This window comes from Sinohyriopsis cumingii, chromosome 4 (genome assembly GCF_028554795.1).
Source record: "Sinohyriopsis cumingii isolate HCF-2022 chromosome 4, ASM2855479v2, whole genome shotgun sequence".
Classification (NCBI taxonomy): Eukaryota; Metazoa; Mollusca; class Bivalvia; order Unionida; family Unionidae; genus Sinohyriopsis; species Sinohyriopsis cumingii.
This window is the reverse complement of record NC_142964.1, coordinates 139,809,751-139,833,210: the sequence shown is the minus strand read 5'-3', so window position 1 is coordinate 139,833,210 and position 23,460 is coordinate 139,809,751. Positions and strand designations below refer to the sequence as shown.

The 23,460-nt window shown below is 34.5% G+C and overlaps 2 protein-coding genes across 2 annotated transcripts in view; both read right to left on the bottom strand.

The window, feature by feature from the left end:
- Positions 1–383: 383 nt before the first annotated feature.
- Positions 384–23,460, bottom strand: part of LOC149802200 (GTPase IMAP family member 7-like) — a 76,041-nt gene continuing 52,964 nt past the window's right edge. Inside the window, exons 2-4 of the mRNA XM_089956613.1 lie at positions 11,055–11,165; positions 4,111–4,274; positions 384–3,350 (exon numbers count right to left, since the gene is read on the bottom strand). Coding sequence (XP_089812739.1) covers positions 2,446–3,350; positions 4,111–4,274; positions 11,055–11,113 — 1,128 coding nt within the window. The 5' untranslated portion in view covers positions 11,114–11,165 and the 3' untranslated portion in view covers positions 384–2,445. The remainder of the gene's footprint in view (positions 3,351–4,110; positions 4,275–11,054; positions 11,166–23,460) is intronic.
- Positions 22,626–23,460, bottom strand: part of LOC149802201 (GTPase IMAP family member 7-like) — a 29,382-nt gene continuing 28,547 nt past the window's right edge. Inside the window, exon 3 of the mRNA XM_089956612.1 lies at positions 22,626–23,460. This exon is cut by the window's right edge and continues 110 nt beyond it. Within this exon, the coding sequence (XP_089812738.1) occupies positions 22,648–23,460 (813 nt within the window). The 3' untranslated portion in view covers positions 22,626–22,647.

Sequence of the window (23,460 nt, the reverse complement as noted above, 5' to 3'; positions counted from 1 at the left end):
TATTTGATAATAGACTGTAATTTTTTAGATTTGCAACTTTCGGGTTTTTTCCATAATGTGGTTGCCGTATCTGGTGATACATTTTGTTCTCTGTTTAATAGTTCAGCATTTTTTTTTTTCAGTTTTAATTTTAACGTGAACATTTGAAACGTTGTCTACCAAGTCCTGTTCTGCTTGAATATTATGGCTTTTGTGAAGTCACATTTTCAGGGTCTTTTCTAACCTTGTTTCATTTTCACTTTTGCTTTGTTAACCCTAGATTTAATTTAAATAGAAAACTGGATGTTATATAATTATACATTTGAACTGGAACAAAGTTTCATTAGATGCCATAGTGTAATGTGGTACAGTAAAGAATAATACAAACTGCAATTCTTAGAGACAACAATATTTATTTCATGATATGTCCTATGCGTGGAGAAAATTAATACATTACTTTATATGACAGATCTAATAATAATTGCAAACTATGTAGATAGGTGTACATTAGAATAGGAAAAAAGAAAACAAACCGTACAAAATAATATCATGGTAAAGCAGAGATATTAAAACAGAAGTTATGAAACTATACCACAGACATAGAGAAATAGCCACGAACACTGTTCGAGCACCACTGATATAATTATTCTATATACATTATTTCATTTATCTTATCCAGATCGGTATCTAACAGGTCAAACACCAAGCACATGATTCGAAGTGAAAGTATGTCAAAAGGTAGAAGCTGAGTTATCAAGTTACGTGAAAACAATTAGTCATTAAAGACAGCTCACTTCATTATTAAATAAATGCTGAACAATATTGTCTAATCCATTTTAACTATGAATTTTGCTAATGGCAGGCCTAGTCCTACTCTAGTAATAGATACTATTGTAACGATTGTTGTCAAGGGCACAACTGCATTAGCAGTACACAGTGCACATTATGCATTTCAGATGTTACGATATTTATTTATCAAGCATTTCTTCGATGTTGTGTGTTGCTACCTGATTTCCTGTTCTATACTGTAATGTGCTTTTAGCATTAATATTTATTAATGCTAACCAATTTGCAACCAGTATAGGTAAAATTATTCTCAATTTATGAGACAAATCCTAATTCTGTTGGATGTAATATAATCATATTTCAGTTCGTTCTGTTAACTTTGTTGTCAACTGGAATCAGTTGTTTTTAATAAAGGATGCTGCGCTATAAATGTAAAATATTTTGAAAATGATTTTTGAACATTTGTATTTTTAGGACTGACAAAGATTTCACATGTCTTCTTTATTTGTTTCGAGTAAATGTTTTCTAACTGTTTTTCATTAAAGTTTTACTAGTTTTCTCTAATTGTATTCCATTTGCAATACCTAGTATTTTTTAAGTCATGCTGATACTCTTGTTTGAATAAGATTTTAGGGAATTTTTAACGTACACATAATTGCAGTTATATGATTTTCATTGCTATTTATGTCGTTTAAAATTTTGTAGTCTTCTTTCTAGTCTTTCGTAGTTTAAGATGTTTCAACGTTTTTAAGATGTAGCTGATATCCACTTCATATATCAGAATACTATAGGTCTTCATTTCCGTCATACAATCATTTATTTTCCGGCTTGGTCATTAAGTACATTGTACCTGGCCATACCAAATCTTTCATGTGCACCATTATGTTACTTACTAGTGATGTTTTTCTTTGTTGGTGTACGTTCTTGTTCCCTCTCGTACTGCACGAGTCCAGCATGTAGTACGACCTTTATTCTCAGTTGCAAGGTTTTTCGTTACATTGTAGAAACTCGTAAGTTTCGGTAACTCATTTTTTTCATGTTATTTAAAAATTCTATCTAAGTATTCTTTTCCCTTGTCATCTATATTAACGTCGTAATGACTTCGGCTTAACGATTGATTATAATCTTTCCATCTCAGATTCATATTTTTTTTGTAGTTCATTCTCCTATTCATCCGAAATTTGATTTTTACTACAGTTCCTATTTCCAACCGTTGTCCAATTATGTTACAGCCAATCAGACAAAGCGACGACCAGGAGTTTGGAATTTGAATCATTCAAGTTGATTTCTTTCGAGGAAGATTATGAAGTCATTTTTATATATGAGCGTCCGCCAAAGATGCGGGAGGTTGCGGGTTGGAACCCAGGCAGAGTCATACCAAAGACTTATAAAAATGGTACTAACAGCTGCCTCGCTTGGCCCTCAGCATTAAGAGGTTAGTGTTAGGACTGGTCGCCCTGGTGTCAGGGTGATATGACTTGGAAGTACATTATGCTACATGCCTGCGGTATGATGCCCCAGTGCTAGGCATCAATATAAACTGCCACACTGCAGACATCGTAGCGTTATGACTGAAACATTGTTCAAGCTACCTTAAAATTCCAAATAACACACACACACACACACACACACACACACACACACACACACACACACTTTGTATCATCAAGATTTAAAGTGCTAAAAACCGAAAAATATGGATCCAGATTTCAGCGACTCAAATATGTATTTAGTGATAACTGTCAGCAATGCTCCTGGAATGTTATCCAGCATGGTATTCCACCAACCTTTGTCATTTAAAATCAATCTCTTGATACGGATTTGTTCACGTCTTATCTGAAGAAGTAGATGCAGGATGTAATCATCAGTTCCACGAGTCCTGAAACTGGATACTCGACGTCTTCTTTTAATGCCAGGGTTAGCCTGGGATGGAGATAGTAGTACTCTAACCATTTCTTCAACTTTCTCAAATGTCTCATTCCTAAAATACTTTCCATCATTGCTTTTCATTATGGCATCATTGTATTGGATAATCTTGAGTGCTACTTCGGTATCCAGTTTTCCCTGTGAAATGACAACAACTCTGGATCTGTATACTTTGATTATGTTTTCTAACTCATCTAATGCGTGTTTCACTCTGCTATTGTTCGGGTGCTCACTGTCACAGATGAATGCTAATATGGAATAGTCTAAAACGCCTTTCCCAAAGACAGCCTCGTAGTAACGAACAGTATATGGCACTTCATGCAAATCATTCAGATTTAAGGTTAGTATTACTGAGCTGAGTCCAGGCAAGGATTTTAAGACGAATCTGGTTACCTCTCCAGCTGTAGTTTCTGAAAGAGCTTTATCTTGTAGCCATGGTGCAACAACCAGGTTAATTTCTCGTCCCTGGAAACTAAATGTTGCAGCATACGAAGAATCGTGTGAGTCAACGGCGTCCTTTGCTTGAAATTCTGATCCCAGAACTAGTTGTTCAACGGACCTAACAACGGAAAGATTGTCATTGTTTCCTTTACCGAAAATGGCTATTTTTAGCGGTTTCCCCACCTCATCTTTCTTCCTATGAAATCTTGACAATGGTACTGCGAATATAATTGAAAATAAATACAGTGTGTAATCTTGCTGCTAGCTTCAGTACGGATGAAACATAATCAATGAAACAGGGTTTTTTTCCCCCGCATTATAGTAAAGATTGTGAGAGGCATTTAGAAAATTAATTATTTTCTAAGTCTTTAGTGTTCATTTTCTGATGAATCTGTTGCATCTATAATTGCCGACTCGCATATTTCTAACATCACGCTTTACGGTAATGTACACCGAGTTCCAAGTACGATTTACAAGAAGAAAAAAAATATATGAAAGAAAGAAAACACCTCATCTGAAAAATCTCAAGGTATTTTTAAAGTCATGCAATGGTATATATCGCAAGTTTTCTGATAAGTTTCAAACTTGAATACAATCTAATGCTAGTATTAATCTAGTCTGATAAATCAACCCTCAAAATCTGTTGATACTGATATACGATATGTGGACCTGATGTCACCGGTTAATTAAAATGTGTAATTTTGCTGCATATAAATCTTTCTGGAACAAACCTGCGTACACTTTAAACACATACTAGTAATTGGTAACAGCCATATCTAGCGTGAAATTCGAAATGGCTACAGGAGAGAGGGTTGTGCTATTCCAAGTAGGTTTACAAAAGTCACCAAACATTGCATTTTCTCCGGAAATAAGATGTACATGCTACTAAAACAAAACTTCAGCTGACGGCAGCTCCGCAGCTGCGAGAAATACCAGGAAGTGTATAAAATTTATACCGATGTGTGCAGCCAAAACTACCTGATTTGATGTAAGATCTGAGTTTATCTGTCCCTGATTTCACATAAGACCTAAGGGCATTTGTTCCTGTTCTGACGGAGGTCTTCCCAAAATCAAGGAATGTGTTTAACGTTCCACGACCAAACTGTTTACCAGGTAATCGGCTGGTGAATTCTTCCAAGTCCCTTAAAAAAGAAATAATTATCAATCAATACTAAAATCTGATTGATTTCTTTCCATGTGTAATAATTCTTCTGTCACAATGTACTTCAGTGGGACACGGATTACACCACTGGCAATGTAGGAATGTGACAGAACAACAGCAAATAAAGCAAAAGCAAACGAACCTAAATTAGAAAACCTCAATATCAAAAGATTCAATGTTCCAACATCATTGTGAAGTGTCTAATTTTAAATTGTATTGAACTTTAAAGTTGAATGCATTGATCATTAAAATTGTATCGCATTTAAGCCACAAAAGTCTTTGTGAAGGGTCACTTGGACCTGTCTTCTTTTCTCCCCCGTGTCAGTGTTAAGCTTGAAACGCAAAATTGTATGACTGAGTGAGATTGTCCAGGGGCATTGCTATGCTGTCCTGAGCTCCAAGCTATAACCGCTTGATAGGGAAATTGATATGCCGTACTTTACAGATTCTATGCGGTCTGGAAATCTGACAAAAGAAATGTATGTCTTGGGGAAAATTTAGGAACCACTGCCTACGATTAGCCAGAATAAATTAAGGCGTACACTTTAGGAGCAATCTGAATTTAAAGTGACAACCTTAGTTGAAATTCTTTAGTTTTAAACTTCCTGAGAGGAGAAGTTTGACTCCGAGGACGCACACGGAGAATAGTGCTTTCATCGTTAAACAAGAGAGGGACCAGGTGGCTCTCTTGTGAGAAAAGACATGGTTTAGTGCTAGAACGCACAAGTTCTGAAAGAGAACATCATTAAGGAACAGCTTTCTGGGAGAGAGACGGGACAGTCTGAAGACAGAAGTCCGAGAAAAAAGAAGGATGAGGTCAGAATAAAGGACCAAGAAGTCCATGAAGGGACGAAGATTGAGGAGAGGAAGCCGAAGAAATATGAAGACGCTGATACACGGTCAAGGGAGGAAGGTGATGCAAAACAGTCGTGGACATTGCGCTCTTTTCACCACTCGTTATTATGATGAAATAAATCCAAATTGGACACTATTAAATTCTGTTGACATAATTTACATTGAATTGGAATTGCCGTTATTGCCGTTATTAATTTGTTTTTGTTATTTTTTTAGTCTAAGGGAGCTCGTATTGCTTTATTTCTTCTCATTATTCTTGCTCGGTTCTCTGTTGAAATTCTATTCTTTTTCACTCCCACCGGGCTATAACATCGAGGGCAGTCATCTTCTAGATAACGTCAGCCAAATCCAATTGCATATATTTTGAGTAAGATATGAGAACTGCATATTGATGATACGCATGCGTGCGAGCATCTGTACGTTTATCACTGAAAGCAAGAGGTTTTAGAATATCAAAGATTTAAATGTTGTTCTCTTTGGAAGAGGTTCCTATTACAGCTGTTTTATTTTCTAAACTAAAATACAACCATACGATCATACAGCTTTTAGCTGACCATGAAATAATACTCTATTCAAGAACAGATTCTTGTTACGAACTGGTTTGCAAAGATAAAATCTGAATGTAAGACCATGCAACTTTGTTTTAGTAGGCATTTGAAAAATACACTCAGAACAATGTTTAAAAGATTTTCTTCATTCAGTCGTCCTCACAGGAAGGTCATATTAAGGGATTTTATTGATTTATAGCTCTGATTAAAACATACTTACATTTTCAATTTATGGGGACTTCTTAATTTCAACGGGGAGCAGACTGGACCTGTATGGATACTCTATTTGTGCAAATGCAAAACAGATATTGAATTGTATTAGTTTAAACCCATCATTGCAACACATTTTTCTGATGCTTGTATTTAATTCGTTTTCGCTGTATATCTGAATGATATAAGCAGATTTGCTAAGTGTGATAGAAATCTGATCAGACATAGATTCTCTGAGTTGACAATCTCAACTATACATATGCAACATCACGTTTCTTAAGTCTCGCTTATAATATCTAATATCTTGATGATTTGAGCCTCCTTTAATCACAAACGGACCACAACTGCAGTTTCTAAAGGGATAACAATTTCGAAGTCTCGCGAAGTCTTAATCATATAATCAGATATTTCACGTTTGATTAAAATCAGATCGGAAATATAGTTTACTGAGTGGTCACAATTTTATCCAAACAGAATCACCTTATTATGCATGAATCTCTAATCTATAAGAAGTTCCTGTCGATATCACTTAGGAACAACACTTTGATATATTACTGAAAGCTCGGATAGTCTCCATTTTCTTGTAGGTACTCATAAATACCCGATTTTTATCAAAATTAACAAATAGGTACCAATGTGGCCATTGGTTCATTAATAGCCCTCTACAATAAACAAGAAATATCAGGATCTTTTTCTGTTCGACAACGAGTAATTGTCTTTTGTTAGAATAAAGAAAATAAGTAGTAAAAAGATGATCACCGTGATAAACACTTCTTTGTTGATTAATACGAGGAGCAGAAATTGCCTCACCAAAAACTGACGAATAATTATGTCACCTAAAATAATAATTTCCTGATCGATTTCATTCTCAAGCGCTCCTTTTGATCTAGCTCTAGTAACTGCATTATCAGGTGATAAATCAGAAATTTCATTTTCAATCAGATCCAAACAAGGCTTGTCAGTTACAAATGGACTAACCACAACCTTATCTCCAGCTAGTTCATTGCCTAGTAAACTACGAATATCCTCGAACACTTTCATTACAGGAAGACCTCTCAGATAAAGGCAATGTACCCAGTAATAAAGACTCTGCATTTGTCCCGTAATATTTTAATAGGGATAGGTCTGACAGAATCACCAACAAGTGATACAGAACCTTCTAACATGAATGGTTCATAATTCTCTATAATAGAATCAGACTTCAGTTGCTTGACCTAACAATGTATTGCTTTCAGTATAATAACGTGACCCTGACCACTTGGAAATAACAGCAATTGGAATAGCTCTGTTTTTTTATTGCTTCTTTTTCTATCTTTATCAATCATCAATGACGTGCTATTTCTTCTTGCAATAGTTCCACTTTGGAAAAGTTAAGGATATCTGATCAGTTTTACCAGAAGTTGGATTCCTAAAAGTTGCGCCAGACTGAGATTTGGAAGTGCTCGTATGAGACTGAGATGGATGTTTACCAAAAACAACTGGTGAGAGAAGACTTATTGACAAATGAAACTTTGTGATTCAATGAATAGTCATGAGCTGTACGAGAAGCATTTACTAAAGTTTCTACCTTTTGTTCATCAAGGTAAGTCTTGACGTCACTATGGACTAAATTCTTAAACAGTTCAACTAATATCAGCATCCGAAGTTTGTAGTAATCTTTATCAACATTCTTAGCGGAACACCACGTATAAAATATTCGTTCTTTTTCCCTTCCAGATCCCTTATGGGTCCATCCATTTAATTTTCTATATGCCTTAGTTACGAACTCATAAACCCTTCAAGATACATTCGTGAACCACATCCTAAACAGCCTAGTGGTTAGAGCGTCCGCCCCGGATGCGGGAGGTCATGGGTTTGTACCCCAGCCGAGTCATACCAAAGACTTCTAAAAATGATACTAACAGCTGCCTCGCTAGGCGCTCAGCATTAAAAGGTTAGTGTTAAGGACTGGTCTGCTTGGTGTCAGGATAATGTGACTGGGTGGGACATCATGCTACATGTCTGCGGCATGATGCCTCAGTGCTCGACAGCACTATAAACTGACACACTGCAGACATCGTAGCGATATGACTGGGAAATTGTTCAAGCTACGTTAAAAATCTAAATCACACACACACACACACACACACACACACACACACACATCAGCTCTTTATTGTACTAATAGTGAAGTGTTGACTTCATGAACTTTGCTGATAAATAAATATTAATAAAGTATAATACTCTGGTGGCCATTACAAATTTTCGGCAATCTTCTCAAAAGGAGGACAATATTTATCTACCCGTTTTTCTTTACAATGGGTTCTACACTGATATTTCTGGTAACATGAACTTGTGTATAAGGGGTATGTGCGCTTTCCGCTTGTCAGTTCTAATCGTTTGAATTTCTATTGAGTTTCCTTTCTCTCCCTTGTCAGTTCTAATCGTTTGAATTTCTATTGAGTTTCCTTTCTCTCCCTGTTCTTTTTATTGCACTTGCATTTGTATCTCTCTCTCTCTGCAATTGTATTTCTCTTTACTCTTTCTGGTTTTGGATTTTAATCCTTTTGTTTTAAGCCGAGGCTTTCTTATCTCTATTTCCATCTGTTGTTTAATTTCAATTATTTTAATTTCATTTCAGGTTAAGATAGAGACTTACTAATCATCCCAAAATTCTTTTATCCTAAAATTATTTTCTATTAAATATTGGACAAAAATAATGTTTTATTTCTTGCTTCGTTAAAGAAGGTTTCACTTTAGATGATATTGTCTGGAAAGCTGAAGCAATTTGTCGGGAACTGTAACCCATCTTTGGTAGATTTTAAAATATCGTTTTCTACTTTAGATGACACTGAAAGTTTGATGGTTACAAAAAGAATACTTTAATATGTGAAATTAGAATCCCAGAGACTAAAATAATTTCCAAACAAAGTGATTTTAAATAAATGGAACCCTACTAACATATTTTAAAGAAATTTGTATCCCTGACGAGTTCCTTCAATTTTCTGTTATGACTCTATGGTCTTAAACAAAGTAACAGAAAAGAGCAAAAACCAACAAGATTTGTAAAATCAACAAATAATAAATCCTCTCAAATATTAACCGAACACAATTTCAATTGATTCCACTAAAACTGATTTTAACAAAATGTGTAATGAGTAATTCTGAAGTAAGAAAAATTTATATTAGAAACTATGACGCAATAAGAGAACCAGGATGTGGGTCATTTTCCCATCAAATTAGTAAACAATTTGCTAATAGAACATTCTTAATTTCTGAACAAATCTAGATCTAGAGCTCAACATTTATAAGCATATTTACCTCCAAGTACTAATGATCTTGAATATAATATACAATCATACAGAACTATTAGCTATGTAATATAATCTTTGTGAAAATAATCATTAGTCAGGTGGGCTCAGCTCCTACCATCATCTATAGAAAAAGGCAATAAAGACAATACAAATTAAATGTACATAGCGAATAATTATAAACAAAAGCCAAAACACAATACAGTCTTGTTACACATAATACATGAGTAGACAGTAAACTTTCTAACCAAAACAATTGTACATCAGAATTATTCTTGTGTTTGTCAATTTCATCTGGAGCCAGGCTACTATGTCGCACACTGAAACATATCACATCTTATAACAATAAGACCACCAGCACTGACCCCTGAGATCTTTAACATACATACATACATACATACATACATACATACATACAAAGATACATACATACATACATACATACATACATACATACATACATACATACATACACACAAACATACACACATATACACACATACATACATACATGCATTCATACATACATACACGCACAGTTGGCATGAAAAAAATAATCAGCTATGCATCACATACTCCTTGTGTATTACACTCCCGGCATGTAAAAGTCCAAGCAATTTATGCAGCCAAGACTGGTCCCCAGGTACCTATATACCTCATGAAGACCGTCCGGGAACTGTCATAGTCCACCATAACAGTATAGAAACGAATAGTTAACGAGAACACATGGCCGTAAAATGGAATTTTCCACGTTATCACTACTATTGAAATTAAGATATGAGAACATTTTTGGACTTCTACGTCCTAGGTCACTTGCTGCATGCATTTACAACCATCACATGAAAAGCACGAGGATGTCAAGAAGCCAATAATTACATTTCATAGAGTGTAATCTCCTTTCTTAAAGATTGATCTCAACATCTTTAAATGAAAAAGGATGCACAGATTAATTCAAATTACCACACTCTCCTTAATTACCTACTTTAAACATTCCGTCCTCCACGTCTGTGAAATGTGAGATTATCAAGAATCGGATTTATTTTCAAAAAAGGTTCAGAATTGCTGAACAATGGTATCTCTTGTACGTTTACGGTAATATTGCGACGCTTCCTATCAATGTAAAATATATATGATGGGCAGGATGTTTAGAAAAGAAAGGTTTTTGAACACTGGACGAATCTAATTTGCTGCACAGATCGCCTCTTCACTCCTTATTTAAGTGAATACGAGGCCATCGTGATTTATTTCTCCAATTTCCGTAACTTGATAGTAACCAGTAGGTAAGAAATTTAGCTTTAGTACTATTTCTCCTAAAGAGTTTTTTTTTCTTCTTAAAAAATGTATTCGTGTGCAATGTTGCGTGAATGAACAACTGAGTCTTCGACAGACTGAATCAATAGTACACACAAAGCCATTACGTCTTATACCATTGCAAATAAACGTATCTATTGAACCTCTTCGTTGCACAGCTATAGCTGTTTATCAAATCTAGGACACTGCGTGGATAGCAATTTTTTAAAATCGACAATACCTTAGATTTTACCGTTGACATATAAAGAAAAGCAAACAAAAAGACTATTGAGTGCTTTATTACACTAATGGTATTCGGTGCAAACATGTTGATTATTGGTGTTAAATATTGAAAATATAAAATACATACACTGATAATTTGTCTCCGTAAAATTACAATGGAAACCTGGAGATATGTCGCAGATATACGACTTTTTCTCTCTTTCAGAAAAGCTGATGAAATATGTTGAAACACGTCACATGAATGACTGCAATCTCGCGCTTATCTGTTCATGGATATATACGCAACGAAATGAGTAGATTAAAATAACACAACTCCATTCTTACCTTTGAGGTCTTTTCCATGTTTTAAATGGAACACGGAAAATGGTCCTTAGTTGCCTCATTTCTGCCTCTGGTAGTTGCAGATCGCTAAATACGTATGCTGTCGATTGAAACCTGGCAAAATACAGGTGTAATGACGATAAAACCAGAATATGTTTTGAGACATGCGCATCTACAAACTTCTTAATTGAGCATGTACACATAGTTAGAAAACGAGCTGTATGTACCAATATACACTTCATGAATACTGATTAAGTCAGTTAACCACTCAGACAGGTGTGCATCGTCAGGCGATATAAGGTCCTCTTGGATAGTTTCGTATTTTAATACCTCCCAATCTTTAAGGTAGAGGACATGAGTCTTGTGTCTAAATTTTGTCTTGTTCGTAAGTTATAAATAAGCTGTTTACTAATAGCTGAGTTCAAGGTCAAGCCTTACAATGTTCTAGAAGAAAACTTGTTTACAAATTTGATGGGACAATGGCCCTCATCCTGGTTATATTATTGTGTCTTAGATTTTATTTACAATTCTGAAGTACATAAAATTATTCATTCCTACTTTAAGTTCCGTCTCTAAAATCTTTGCTAGTGGTGTTCAAATAGAATTTGTGAAAAATCATTTATTTAAAAATTATTTATTTGGATTACAAAGTGCTCATTGACATTTTGGACTAAATCACATATTTGAGATTATTGTGAATTCATTCAAGGACACTGTATTATATCAATGTGGTTCATCAAGACAATTGGCACATCAGCTCATTCAAAACTGGGATTGATTTGGAATACTCAATACTTTTGGACTTGTGATAGAACTTTTAATGCGTTTGGTATTTAATTCACAATACTGCAAGTTCTTTTTAACTTTTCATTTAGTGTTCCTGGAAAATAATTATTTTTACTAAACTAGTTAGTTTTGTTTTATTAGTTACTTAGTTTGCGGCCATATAGTCGTAACAATTCACATTAAAACATTTGTTAAGTGACAATATTTGACAGACATGTACAGGAGATCAAACTGATAACTTGTGTTTAACGTGAACGGCCAGCTTGGTTTACATGTTTATGTACATGTCTCAAACTTAAAGTGTTTAATTAGAAGCAAGCCATTTATCATTATAACAGCGTACTTCAACCATGCATAGGACCCATTTTATTTGTTTCAGCCACAAAGACAGTGTAAAATTTCAAAACAATTTTTGACTGTCAGAAATTAGCACAATACAAGAGGGGTTCAAGAAAATGCTGTCTCTTCGTTAAAGCCATAATTTATGCATTGAGTTAACACGAATACCTTTAATTATTACAACCATACTCTCTGCAAAAATCAATAGCAAGTTTTTATTTATCTCTTTCATGTAGAACTATTATAATATTTAAAATTAGCAACAAAAAATAACCCGTGAGACCTTAAGAAATTGTCATTTTTCCGGTCTTCTCAAATCAGTACCTGTACGAACAATCCTTTCCACATTACCTTTGTAGCTTGAATCTGACATATTAAATTTCTCTAAACACAATATCTATAATTTGAGAGTAATTAAACATTAAAGAAGAAATGAACTAACTCAACAATGGCAGAATTCAGTTGTAACACTTCTCACCCATTCTATTAATGAACAACGTAAACCTTGAATGTCATGCCTCTCCATTTATATCTAAAGCATATATATATATATATATATATATATATATATATATATATATATATATATATATATATATATATGAAAGAAGAACACAGTGACTAAGATTTTAACGTTTACAACTGTGAAACGCGATGAAACTGATACGTGAGAAATGTAATTTTAGGTACTAGTCTGAAGGAGAATGGATAACTTGTGAGGGGCGCTTCATAACCATTTGTCAGGATGATAACTTGTGGACCATTTGGAAATGCAATACATTAACGCAAACAAACCATTTGGAATTTGTAACTATATAGGATAGTGTTTTATTTAAAAAATTCCACACTTGTATGTAAATCCTTAATGTCTAGCTGGTTAGTTTTTGTATTTTGGTCACCCTTAACATTTAAGGTAGAGGGCATTAGCCCAGAGGCGTAGCTATGATATTTTGCGCCCGGGGACGAACTATAAAATTGGCGCCCCAGCCCCCTCCCCGTTTAATCACATTTTTGAATATTACCCTTGTTTACTTATTATAATGTAACGTTGTAAGCCTCATTTTGGCGCCCCTGTACCTTGGCGCCCGGGGACATATGTACCCCCCTCCCCCCCAGCTACGCCTGTGCATTAGCCTAATACACATGAGATTTATGCTTATCAATTCATACAGGCTTGAAAATAAACTCGTTTGTTTGGTGACTACCTCTGATAATTACACTCAAATAGATCAAATCCATGATTTGTGCTTCAAATGAATGACCAACTTAGTTGACGTGTTTATGTAAGTATCTCAAAATCACAATGGTTAAAGGTAATGAAATGCATGCCAATTTGGTATAATGACGGTGGACTTCAGTTATGCATGAGACCTATATTGTTTGTTTGAGCCACCTTGTCAGAAGACAAATTCAAAATAGCCACTGACTGTCAGATATTAAAACGAGAAGAGGGGTTAGAACAGTGTTCTTTATGAAATATGTCACTTGTGCAAATAGTTAAGCCGAACACTTTAATTAAAATTGGACAAAGCTTCGTTACGCAAAAATAATTGATTAGTTTTCATGTGTATCTTTAATTTAATATCAAATTATTCTCATTTGTGCTGTGTAAGCTTAATGAAAATTGACTAAAGTCATCTCATGGGAGACCTAAACAGTCGTAGGCAGTTTTGGAGTAATCAAACTGCTGAGTTTGCTAAATAATTATACGAATTGCCAAGTAATCCTCTTGTTTGAAGCGCTTGCATTTTGACTTATTCAAGTAAGCCAACCTATTGCCTAAGCTAAGAAGCAGAGACCAACATTACATGAATACACCCACTTGCAACAAGAAAAGAATTAATTCTTTCTAAACCACCAAACAGGACACGAGTAGAATACTGAATACCACTTACATTTAAACCAAATAGAAACACTGTCTCTTCATTCACGCTTACAACACTGACATATTTGAAATTTTGTGCTAAGAAATAACTAAAAGTAAATTATATCGAATAATGTCTTTTCTGCTTCTCTTGTATTTAGTACATAATCCAAAAACATGGTACATTTGTATGTGTATGTGTCAGAGAGAGAGAGAGAGAGAGAGAGAGAGAGAGAGAGAGATTAATTAGACATGACCCCAATGATCCCATTACAATAGCAATGACATATTCTAAAATTACATATCAAACAACTACATTTCTTGGATAATGAATTTCTGTGCATTTGAACGATTTTATTCCGTCAGCGACAGCAGTAAATATCCTTCTGTTACCACATAAATAACGTGAAAGCATCTCGAGGTTTGCTTGTTCTTCGTGTCGCAGACTACACAATAAAGTGTAATATTGCCTTATAATAATGAAGACAATATTAATTTACTGGTTTCTGGACATTCTGATTCAGAAAAAAAGTTAAAAGCAAAATTTATGAACTTTGCACACAAAAAAATAAAATAATACACAATCCCCCAGCACTCTTTAAAGTGACACCCTAATTTTAGCTGCTAACAGTAATAATGAAAATGTGCACAACATTATCTGGAGCCGACCCTATAAACTGTCCGGCGATGTATTTACACATACACTATAAAACACGTCTGACTGAAGAAGAGTGTCCTTGGAGCAAATAAAATCAGTCTATTTGAAGCAGATTATTGTTAGTTTCTTTTAAGGTCACGAATTTTCCTTTAAAACGATGCCTTCTACACTTCAGCCGATCCACCTGCCCTCCCGTCTATGCATGCAGATGAAGCGCAAAGGGGTCATTATATCACCAGTAAAATATATTTGTATCGTGTACAGCTTTTGTGTACTCACCGAGAGACGGGTACACTATCCTGCTCTTATAATATAACTTTGTCTTGTAATAGCATGCAATAGACACTAAAATAATGTCGAGTACACCATTCTAAGGTTTATTTTAGTGATTGTCCTACTGTAGAAATAGGAATAATGATCGCATTCTGTTGATATTCGTTACTTTATTTAGCGATACTTTTTTAGTCTATGCAACTAGATTTTATATTGAGTATATGAAAATTTATATGAGAATGTTATATCTAATTTCCTCGAGATGTAAAAAAAATCACAGATTGATGCGTATAGTATTTGAAAAGAATTTATGAGTATATCCACTTCTGTGAATGAGTGTAACGTAACAGAGAGGATTACATGGATCTTTCGTTTAAATGCGTCATACAAATTTGTCAAAGAGGCCCTAAAGATGTATGATTTTCAAATACGTATCCGGAGCCATAAATTAGTTGACACAGGAATTATCTTGAAAGAACAACGACTAGATTTGGCTGTTCATATGATACTGCATAAGAATAAATTAAGCCGCTGACGTTCACCAGACTACACAGTGTAGATAATTAAGATTGAAGACTCTAATGATGCAATTAATAAATATAGCACACGTACCAAACGCCATCAAAAACAAATCTAAGCTTGAAGAAAATTTGATCTGAATTGGGAAATTATCTGATTGGTCGTCGGGATCGCGAAAATGAGCTTCTGTATTTAGCAGAACTCACGTGAGATACAAAACGTCTTCTTGGGTGGAAATAAAGCATCGTACATTTTATGGCTATCATTTCTAGTACTTTCCATTACATTATGGAGTGTTTGCTTCAATATAAAAGTATGTAAGTCGGGAAATAAGATAAAAATGACATATGAGAACAAGTGAAAATGCAATTAAAGACTGAACTTCCATTATATATATATATATATATATATATATATATATATATATATATATATATATACACACCAAAGGTTTATGCCTGACAAAATTTACGGCTAGAATATATATATATATATATATATATATATATATATATATATATATATATATATATATATATATATAGTGGAGGACAAACCAGTGACCCACGATAAATCATTGGCAAGCTTTATTACATAAGCAGGTTCACCGAGTTGAGACTCGAATCGACGCGGACAGAAATATTGGTTCGAGTGTCATTAGTGTTCCCCTCAGAACCGATAGTAAAAGCAACTCTTGGTATTGTTTCATTCTCTTTTTATGTCTGTATTTATAATTTGTGCACGATTTATAAAACTACTTTACACGTGGAATCTTCTGTTTTACTCTCATTATCCAGTGAATGAAACGAAATGCTTCCTTAATGCCTGATGCGATTGCACATACTGCTAGATTGCTGTGATAATTAAAAACATATCAAAAAAGGACTTATCAAGCCAATTAATCCTTCTGAAAGAAATATTTTATGAAACCCCAAAATGATGTTCTAGTATTACTGGTTTTAAAAGAGAAAAATATGAGTTGGGTGTTTTGTGGTACATTGCAAGTTAAGGTTACTTGCAACTGTTCTATAAGAAAATATGGTGTGAAACATTACTATTAGTGCGATCTTTATGTAGCTTCATTAGAAAATCAGATCTGGTTTTCATCTACTGCACATAAACACATGAAGGTTACACTATGCCGAGGCAAATGCACTGTCTAAGAAAAACAACAACGGCACCAGATCAAAGGTGATCCGATGGCATTATCCATTTTGTAGCAAGTCCGATACTGAAAGGCTAAGCCGTTTCAGCCCTTATATTACATCCTGAACAAATGATAGTCTTACGTCTGACATTCTTTATTAGCAAGAATCTTTATTAGCAAGAATCTTTATTAGCAAGAAGGGTGCGATCGCATCAATTAAATTTGCTTCAGTAAGTAAGGGCATATGAGTAAAAATTCAAATCATTGATAATACATATGTTTCATAATCAAAATGTTAGCTTAGTACTATGTCATTGACCTCTACGTCAAAATCATCCGATTTTTATCCTAAAAGGTTGTGCATATTAACTGGGTATAGTACATTGTACATTTAGATGAATGACAGTAGCTTTAGCCGTTATTTTATTTTTAAATCACCAAATGTTTTATTTAATTATCTTTCTCTCACACACTTTTTATAATGTGTTTTTGTAAGTTTGTGTGTGTGTAGAATTAAATATCACATCCGTTAATATAGGCTAAATAGTTTAGGCTTACGAGATAGATAGATAGATAGATAGATAGATAGATAGACTCGTTATAAGTTTGAACTGCTGGGAAAATATGAATTCGTGTACGGGTACAGACGGAAACTCTTTAGAAGTTCGAAAACACTGATAAAAGTCTTTGAAAACTTGATAAGAAAAGTACACGCTGCAAAAAATAATTTCATTTAGTGTTAAGGTCTTCTGGCGACAATCGGGTTAGAAGTTATAAATTGATGAATGAAATGACTACCTTTTTTTCCTAAATACTTTTCAGTTTTAAAATCTGTTTGGGGGTATGCACAGACGGGAGAGTGTACGAGTACTATAGTAAATCAGATATATTCCAACACGGAGCAGACAATGCACTTTAGAAAGAACTCTAGGACTGAGACAACTACAACTGGTGACTAAAAGAAAAGCAAGATGTTTGTTTCCTACATGTGTTGAGCATATCTTTAAAATGTTATTATTTCATAAATTATCTCGAGATAGAAAGATAAAAGCAAATAATGCAAACCGACCCGACGACAGTTGCTTTATCAAGTATTCACATCATTAATGTCAGTGACACGACAACAAATGACAAAATAACTAGCAATTTGATTATCCATTAACATATTACATTAACTTCAAGTTTTATCTTGCTCGTCTACGAGAACGCAACACGTTTTTTTATCCGTTTTGATGAGGGCTGTTTCAAGTTAGCATCAGGATAAACACGAAGCCATTTAAAACATACCAGAAGTAGTAGACATATGTTTAAAATATTTGCATTATTTATTAGTATAATACATTACAAATAACATTTTTACCATGAAACAATGTGCGAGTCCGTCATATTTTTTGTCTGTTTCTACACGACAATCTAGCAATTTAAATTTCCCGGAAGAAGTTATAAATAGGTCTAGTACGTTATTTTCGGTTGCCAATGAGAAGGAAGGGAGCATTGCGTTCCTCGTGTTGTACTTGCGTATTAAGCGATCGCGAATAAGGCCATGTAGAGCAGCATGGGAAAGTTGTGTAACCACAGACTTAATCTCGGATATTTCATTACATCTGTAATGCGAGCAATGACTAGAAGACTTTGAGTATAATGATACCACTGAAGAACTCATCATCACTGAAGGCTCAGGCTCAATAGACCATGCGAATAGCGCTCTTGGAGTGACGTCTGTCTCTGGGGTGTTGGCATTGTCTACTGTGGCTGTTCAGGCCTATGCGCGTGTGACAATCCCTACTGCAGTTGATGCAGCCATACCGGAAAGTCTGAGTTACTGAGGTAGCTGCCGCGCTCTTCTTTCTCTCACGTTTCTCTGCCTCCTGACATCAGCGACTGCTATGCCCTTGCTTACCGTCAGTCTCCATGAGCCTCGGTCCTAGGCCTGGACTTCCCAGCCGTCGGGTGAAATATCACATGCATTCATGTCGTGAAGAACGATACATGTGGTTAGCCCTACAACCCTGAATTAAACTCGGTATTCGCATGCTATTGCCATGCCAGACTTCACTCAAAGTTTCAATGTTGTAGGTTATTTTGTATTTTAGTAAACTGAATAGTATTCAACAAAAATCATTGTTAATCTCACAATTTATTTACAACATAAACCTAAGTTAACTCAGAACTGAGATGAAGCATATGTGCCGCAGTAGTGGCAGTCTTTACGTTTTTCTCTGATTTATATCATCATTTTTGAAGAAATAATTGGCAGCTTACATTTGCTTAGCTCTAGCATATTTAGTTTGTTTTTAATTTTACTTTTGCAGTTTTAGCCTGTTTCAAACACGTGACACACAGTTGAATTTACATTTTATTTAAACGTAAATGTTACTACCGCTTTGTCTCAAGATACACTTTCTTCATTCCAGATGATACCCTATATCTTGAATAGTAATTTTTCAGGCAAAAGTGAGTGTTCTTGTACGTAGTTAGTTGTTTGGCCAAAAAAGCCTGCAAACATGAACTTTGCAATTTTTTTTATTTACGGTTTATAGTGAAATAATTGTAAACTCCGATGTAATTTGGAAAACATGATGCATATGTCTGAGAACATATTTCATTGCTTCAAATGTTTACTATCTGTACAAAAAAGTGCATTTCGGATTACATGTGAGCGACTTTGTTATGTTTTGTCTCTTACATATTTTGCTAATGTCTTTTTTCTTTTTGATCCAATAAACTAGATAAGTTAAACATCTACAGCAAAGAAAATATATGATAATAGACTGCAATTTTTGAGATTTGCAACTATCGATATTTTTCCATAATGTGGTTGCCGTTTCTGGTGATACATTTTGTTCTCTGTTAAATAGTTCAGCATTTTATTTCAGTTTTAATTTTAACGTGAACATTTGAAACGTTGTCAACCAAGTCCTGTTCTGCTTGAATATTATGGCTTTTGTGAAGTCACATTTTCAGGGTCTTTTCTAACCTTGTTTCATTTTCACTTTTGCTTTGTTAACCCTAGATTTAATTTAGAAATAAAACTGGATGTTACATAATTATACATTTGAACTGGAACAAAGTTTGATTAGATGCCATAGTGTAACGTGGTGCTATAAAGAATAATACAAACTGCAGTTCTTAGAGACAACAATATTTATTTCAAGATATGTCATATGCATGGAGAAGAGTAATACATTACTTTATATAATAGATCTAATAATAATTGCAAACTATGTAGAAAGGTGCACATTAAAATAGGAAAAAGAAAACAAACCGTATAAAATAATATCATGGTAAAGCAGAGATATCAAAACACAGAAGTTATGAAACCATACCACAAACATAGAGAAATAACAGCCACGAACACTGTTCGAGCACCACCGACATAATTATTCTATATACATTATTTGATTTGTCTTATTCAGATCTATATCTAACAGGTCAAACACCAAGCACATGATTCGAAGTGAAAGTATGTCAGAAGGTATAAAGGCTTTCAGAAGTTGAGTTATCAAGTTACGTGAAAGCAATTATTCATTAAAGACAGCTCACTTCATTATTAAATAAATGCTGAACAATATTGCCTGATCCTTTTTAACTATAAATTTTGCTAATGGCAGGCCAAGTGCTACTCTTGTAATATATACTATTATAACGATTGTTGTCAAAGGCACAACTGCATTAGCAGTACACAGTGCACATTATGCATTTCAGATGGTACGATATATATTTTATCAAGCATTTCTTCAATGTTGTGTGTTGCTACCTGATTTCCTGTTCTATACTGTAATGTGCTTTTGGCATTAATATTTATTAATGCTAACCAATTTGCATCCATTATAGGTAAAATTATTCTCAGTTTTGGGACAATTCCTAATTCCGTTGGATGTAATATAATCATATTTCAGTTCGTTCTGTTAACTTTGTTGTCAGTTGGAATCAGTTGCTTTTAATAAAGGATGCTGCGCTATAAATGTAAAATATTTTGAAAATGATTTTTAAAAAATTGTATTTTTAGCACTGACAAAGTTTTCACACGTCTTCTTTATTTGTTTCTAGTAAATGTTTTCTAACTGTTTTTTATTAAAGTTTTACTAGTTTTCTCTAATTGTATTCCATTTGCAATATCTAGCATTTTTTAATTCATGTTGCTACTCTTGTTTGAATAAGATTTTAGGGAATTTTTAATGTCCTCATAATTGTACTTATATTATTTTCATTACTATTTATGTCGTTTAAAATTTCGTAGTCTTCTTTGTAGTCTTTCGTAGTTCAAGATGTTTCAACATTTTTAAGATGTAGCTGGTATCCACTTCATATATTTGAATGCTATAGGTCTTCATTTCCGGCATATAATCATTTATTGTCCAGCTTGGTCATTAAGTACATTGTACCTGGCCATACCAAATCTTTCACGTGTACCATTATGTTACTTACTAGTGATGTTTTTCTTTGTTGATGTACGTTCTTGTTCCCTCTCGTACTGCAAGCGTCCGTCATATATTACGACCTTTATTCTCAGTCGCAAGGTTTTTCGTTACATTGTCGATACTCGTAAAGTTTCGATATCTTCGCATTCTCTTCCCTTGTCATCTATATTAACGTCGTAATGACTTCGGCTTAACGATTGATTATAATCTTTTCATCTCAGATTCATATTTGTTTTGTAGTTCATTCTCCTATTCATCCGATATTTGATTTTTCCTACAGTTCCTATTTCCAACCGTTGTCCAATTATATTACAGCCAATCACACAAAGCGACGACCAGGAGTTTGGAATTTGAATCATTCAAGTTGTTTTCTTACGAGGAAGGAGGCTCCTGGTCGTCCGAAACTAAATTTCCTTGGATAGATACAGCATCATTTAACAGTCAAAACGTAGATACTCAGACCCTCACAATAGCTAGAGTAATGTACTTTAATTTGAGGTTTTATACATCTTTAATATAATTAATATTTATTCTAAATATATTTTTGTAGCAGTTGTAAATAAATCAGTTGACTTTTTTACAATCCATTTGCCTAATTCCTCCTAAGCTGAACTGCCATCTATTAATTTATTGTATCATTTTAAAATGAAAACATTTATTTTCTAAAAGATTGCGAACTTTAGTAATTCTTTACTTGCAAATTTACTATAGGATACATTTACCTGAGATTGAAAATCTTTCTCTCATCAAGTCTTCCGTTGCGCTGAAATGATTTACTGTAATTTCTAGTTATACACATGTAAATGAATTAACATTTATGATGGAATAAACTGGAGTTATATTGTCTTATTTAATAGATCGTTTGCAATGTTTAGTGTCATATATCAAGTCGGTCCAACTAATTCATTTGTAATAAAACACATCTAAACCGTATCTTTATCAAAGTCTCTTCATAAAGAATCAGCAATAGGCCTAATATATTACTGATATGACAGAAGCTACGAACTCATCGTTCAATACCTCCATCTGACTTCTTCCTTGCCTTTATGATCTAAATTCCTATTCGTTCAGGTCAGCTAAATATTTGATTCAATATTTTTCTCTCTATCTCTCTTTCTCTGTCTCTGTTTGTCTCTCTTTCATTGTTGCATTCAATCATTGTAAAACCGCCATTTATACTACATCGCATTGGAAGACGTTGTATGAGAGTCACACCAAATATGATTTGGCGGCGGCGCGAACAACGAGTAGATTATGAAGTCATTTTGAAATATGAGCGTCCGCCAAAGATGCGTGGGTTGCGGGTTGGAACCCAGGCAGCAGCATACCAAAGGCTTATAAAATTGGTACAAACAGTTGCCTCGCTTGGCCCTCAGATTAAAGAGGTTAGTGTTGGGACTGGTTGACCTGGTGTCAGGATGATATGACTGGGAAGTACATTATGCTACATGCCTGTGGTATGATGCCCCAGTGCTAGACATCACTATAAACTGCCACAATGCGGACATCGTAGCGTTATCACTGAAACATTGTTCAAGCTACGTTACAATTCCAAAATAATACACACACACACACACACCCACTTTGTATTACCAAGATGTAAAGTACGGAAAAACAAAATGCATGACTAAAATTCTCAGCAACATAGATATGAGTGTAGTGATAACTGGCCGCAATTCTTTTGGAATGTTATCCAGCATGGTATTCCACCAACCTTTGACTTTTAAAAACAATCTCTTGATATCGAGTTGTTGATATTTTATCTGAAGACGTAGACGCCGAATGTAATCACGAGCTCCACGAGCCCTGAAACGGGATTCTCGACTTCTTTTGATGCCAGGGTTAGCCTTGGATGAAGATAGTAGTACTCTTCTAACCATTTCTTCAACTTTCTCAAACGTGTCATTCCTAAAACACTTCCCATCATTGCTTTTCATTGTAGCATCATTGTATTGGATAATCTTGAGTGCTATTTCGGTATCCAGCTTTCCCTGTGAAATGACAAAAAATCTGGATCTGTATACTTTGATTATGTTTTCTAACTCATCTAATGCGTGTTTCAATCTGCTATTGTTCGGGTTCTCACTGTCACAGATAAATGCTAATATGGAATAGTCTAAAACGCCTTTCCCAAAGACAGTCTCGTAGTAACGAACAATATAGGGCACTTCATGCAAATCACTCATATTTAAGGTTAGTATTACTGAGCTGAGTCCAGGCAAGGATTTTAAGACGAATCTGGTTACCTCTCCAGCTGTAGTTTCTGAAAGAGCTTTATCTTGTAGCCATGGTGCAACAACCAGGTTAATTTCTCGTCCCTGGAAACTAAATGTTGCAGCATACGAAGAATCGTGTGAGTCAACGGCGTCCTTTGCTTGAAATTCTGATCCCAGAACTAGGTG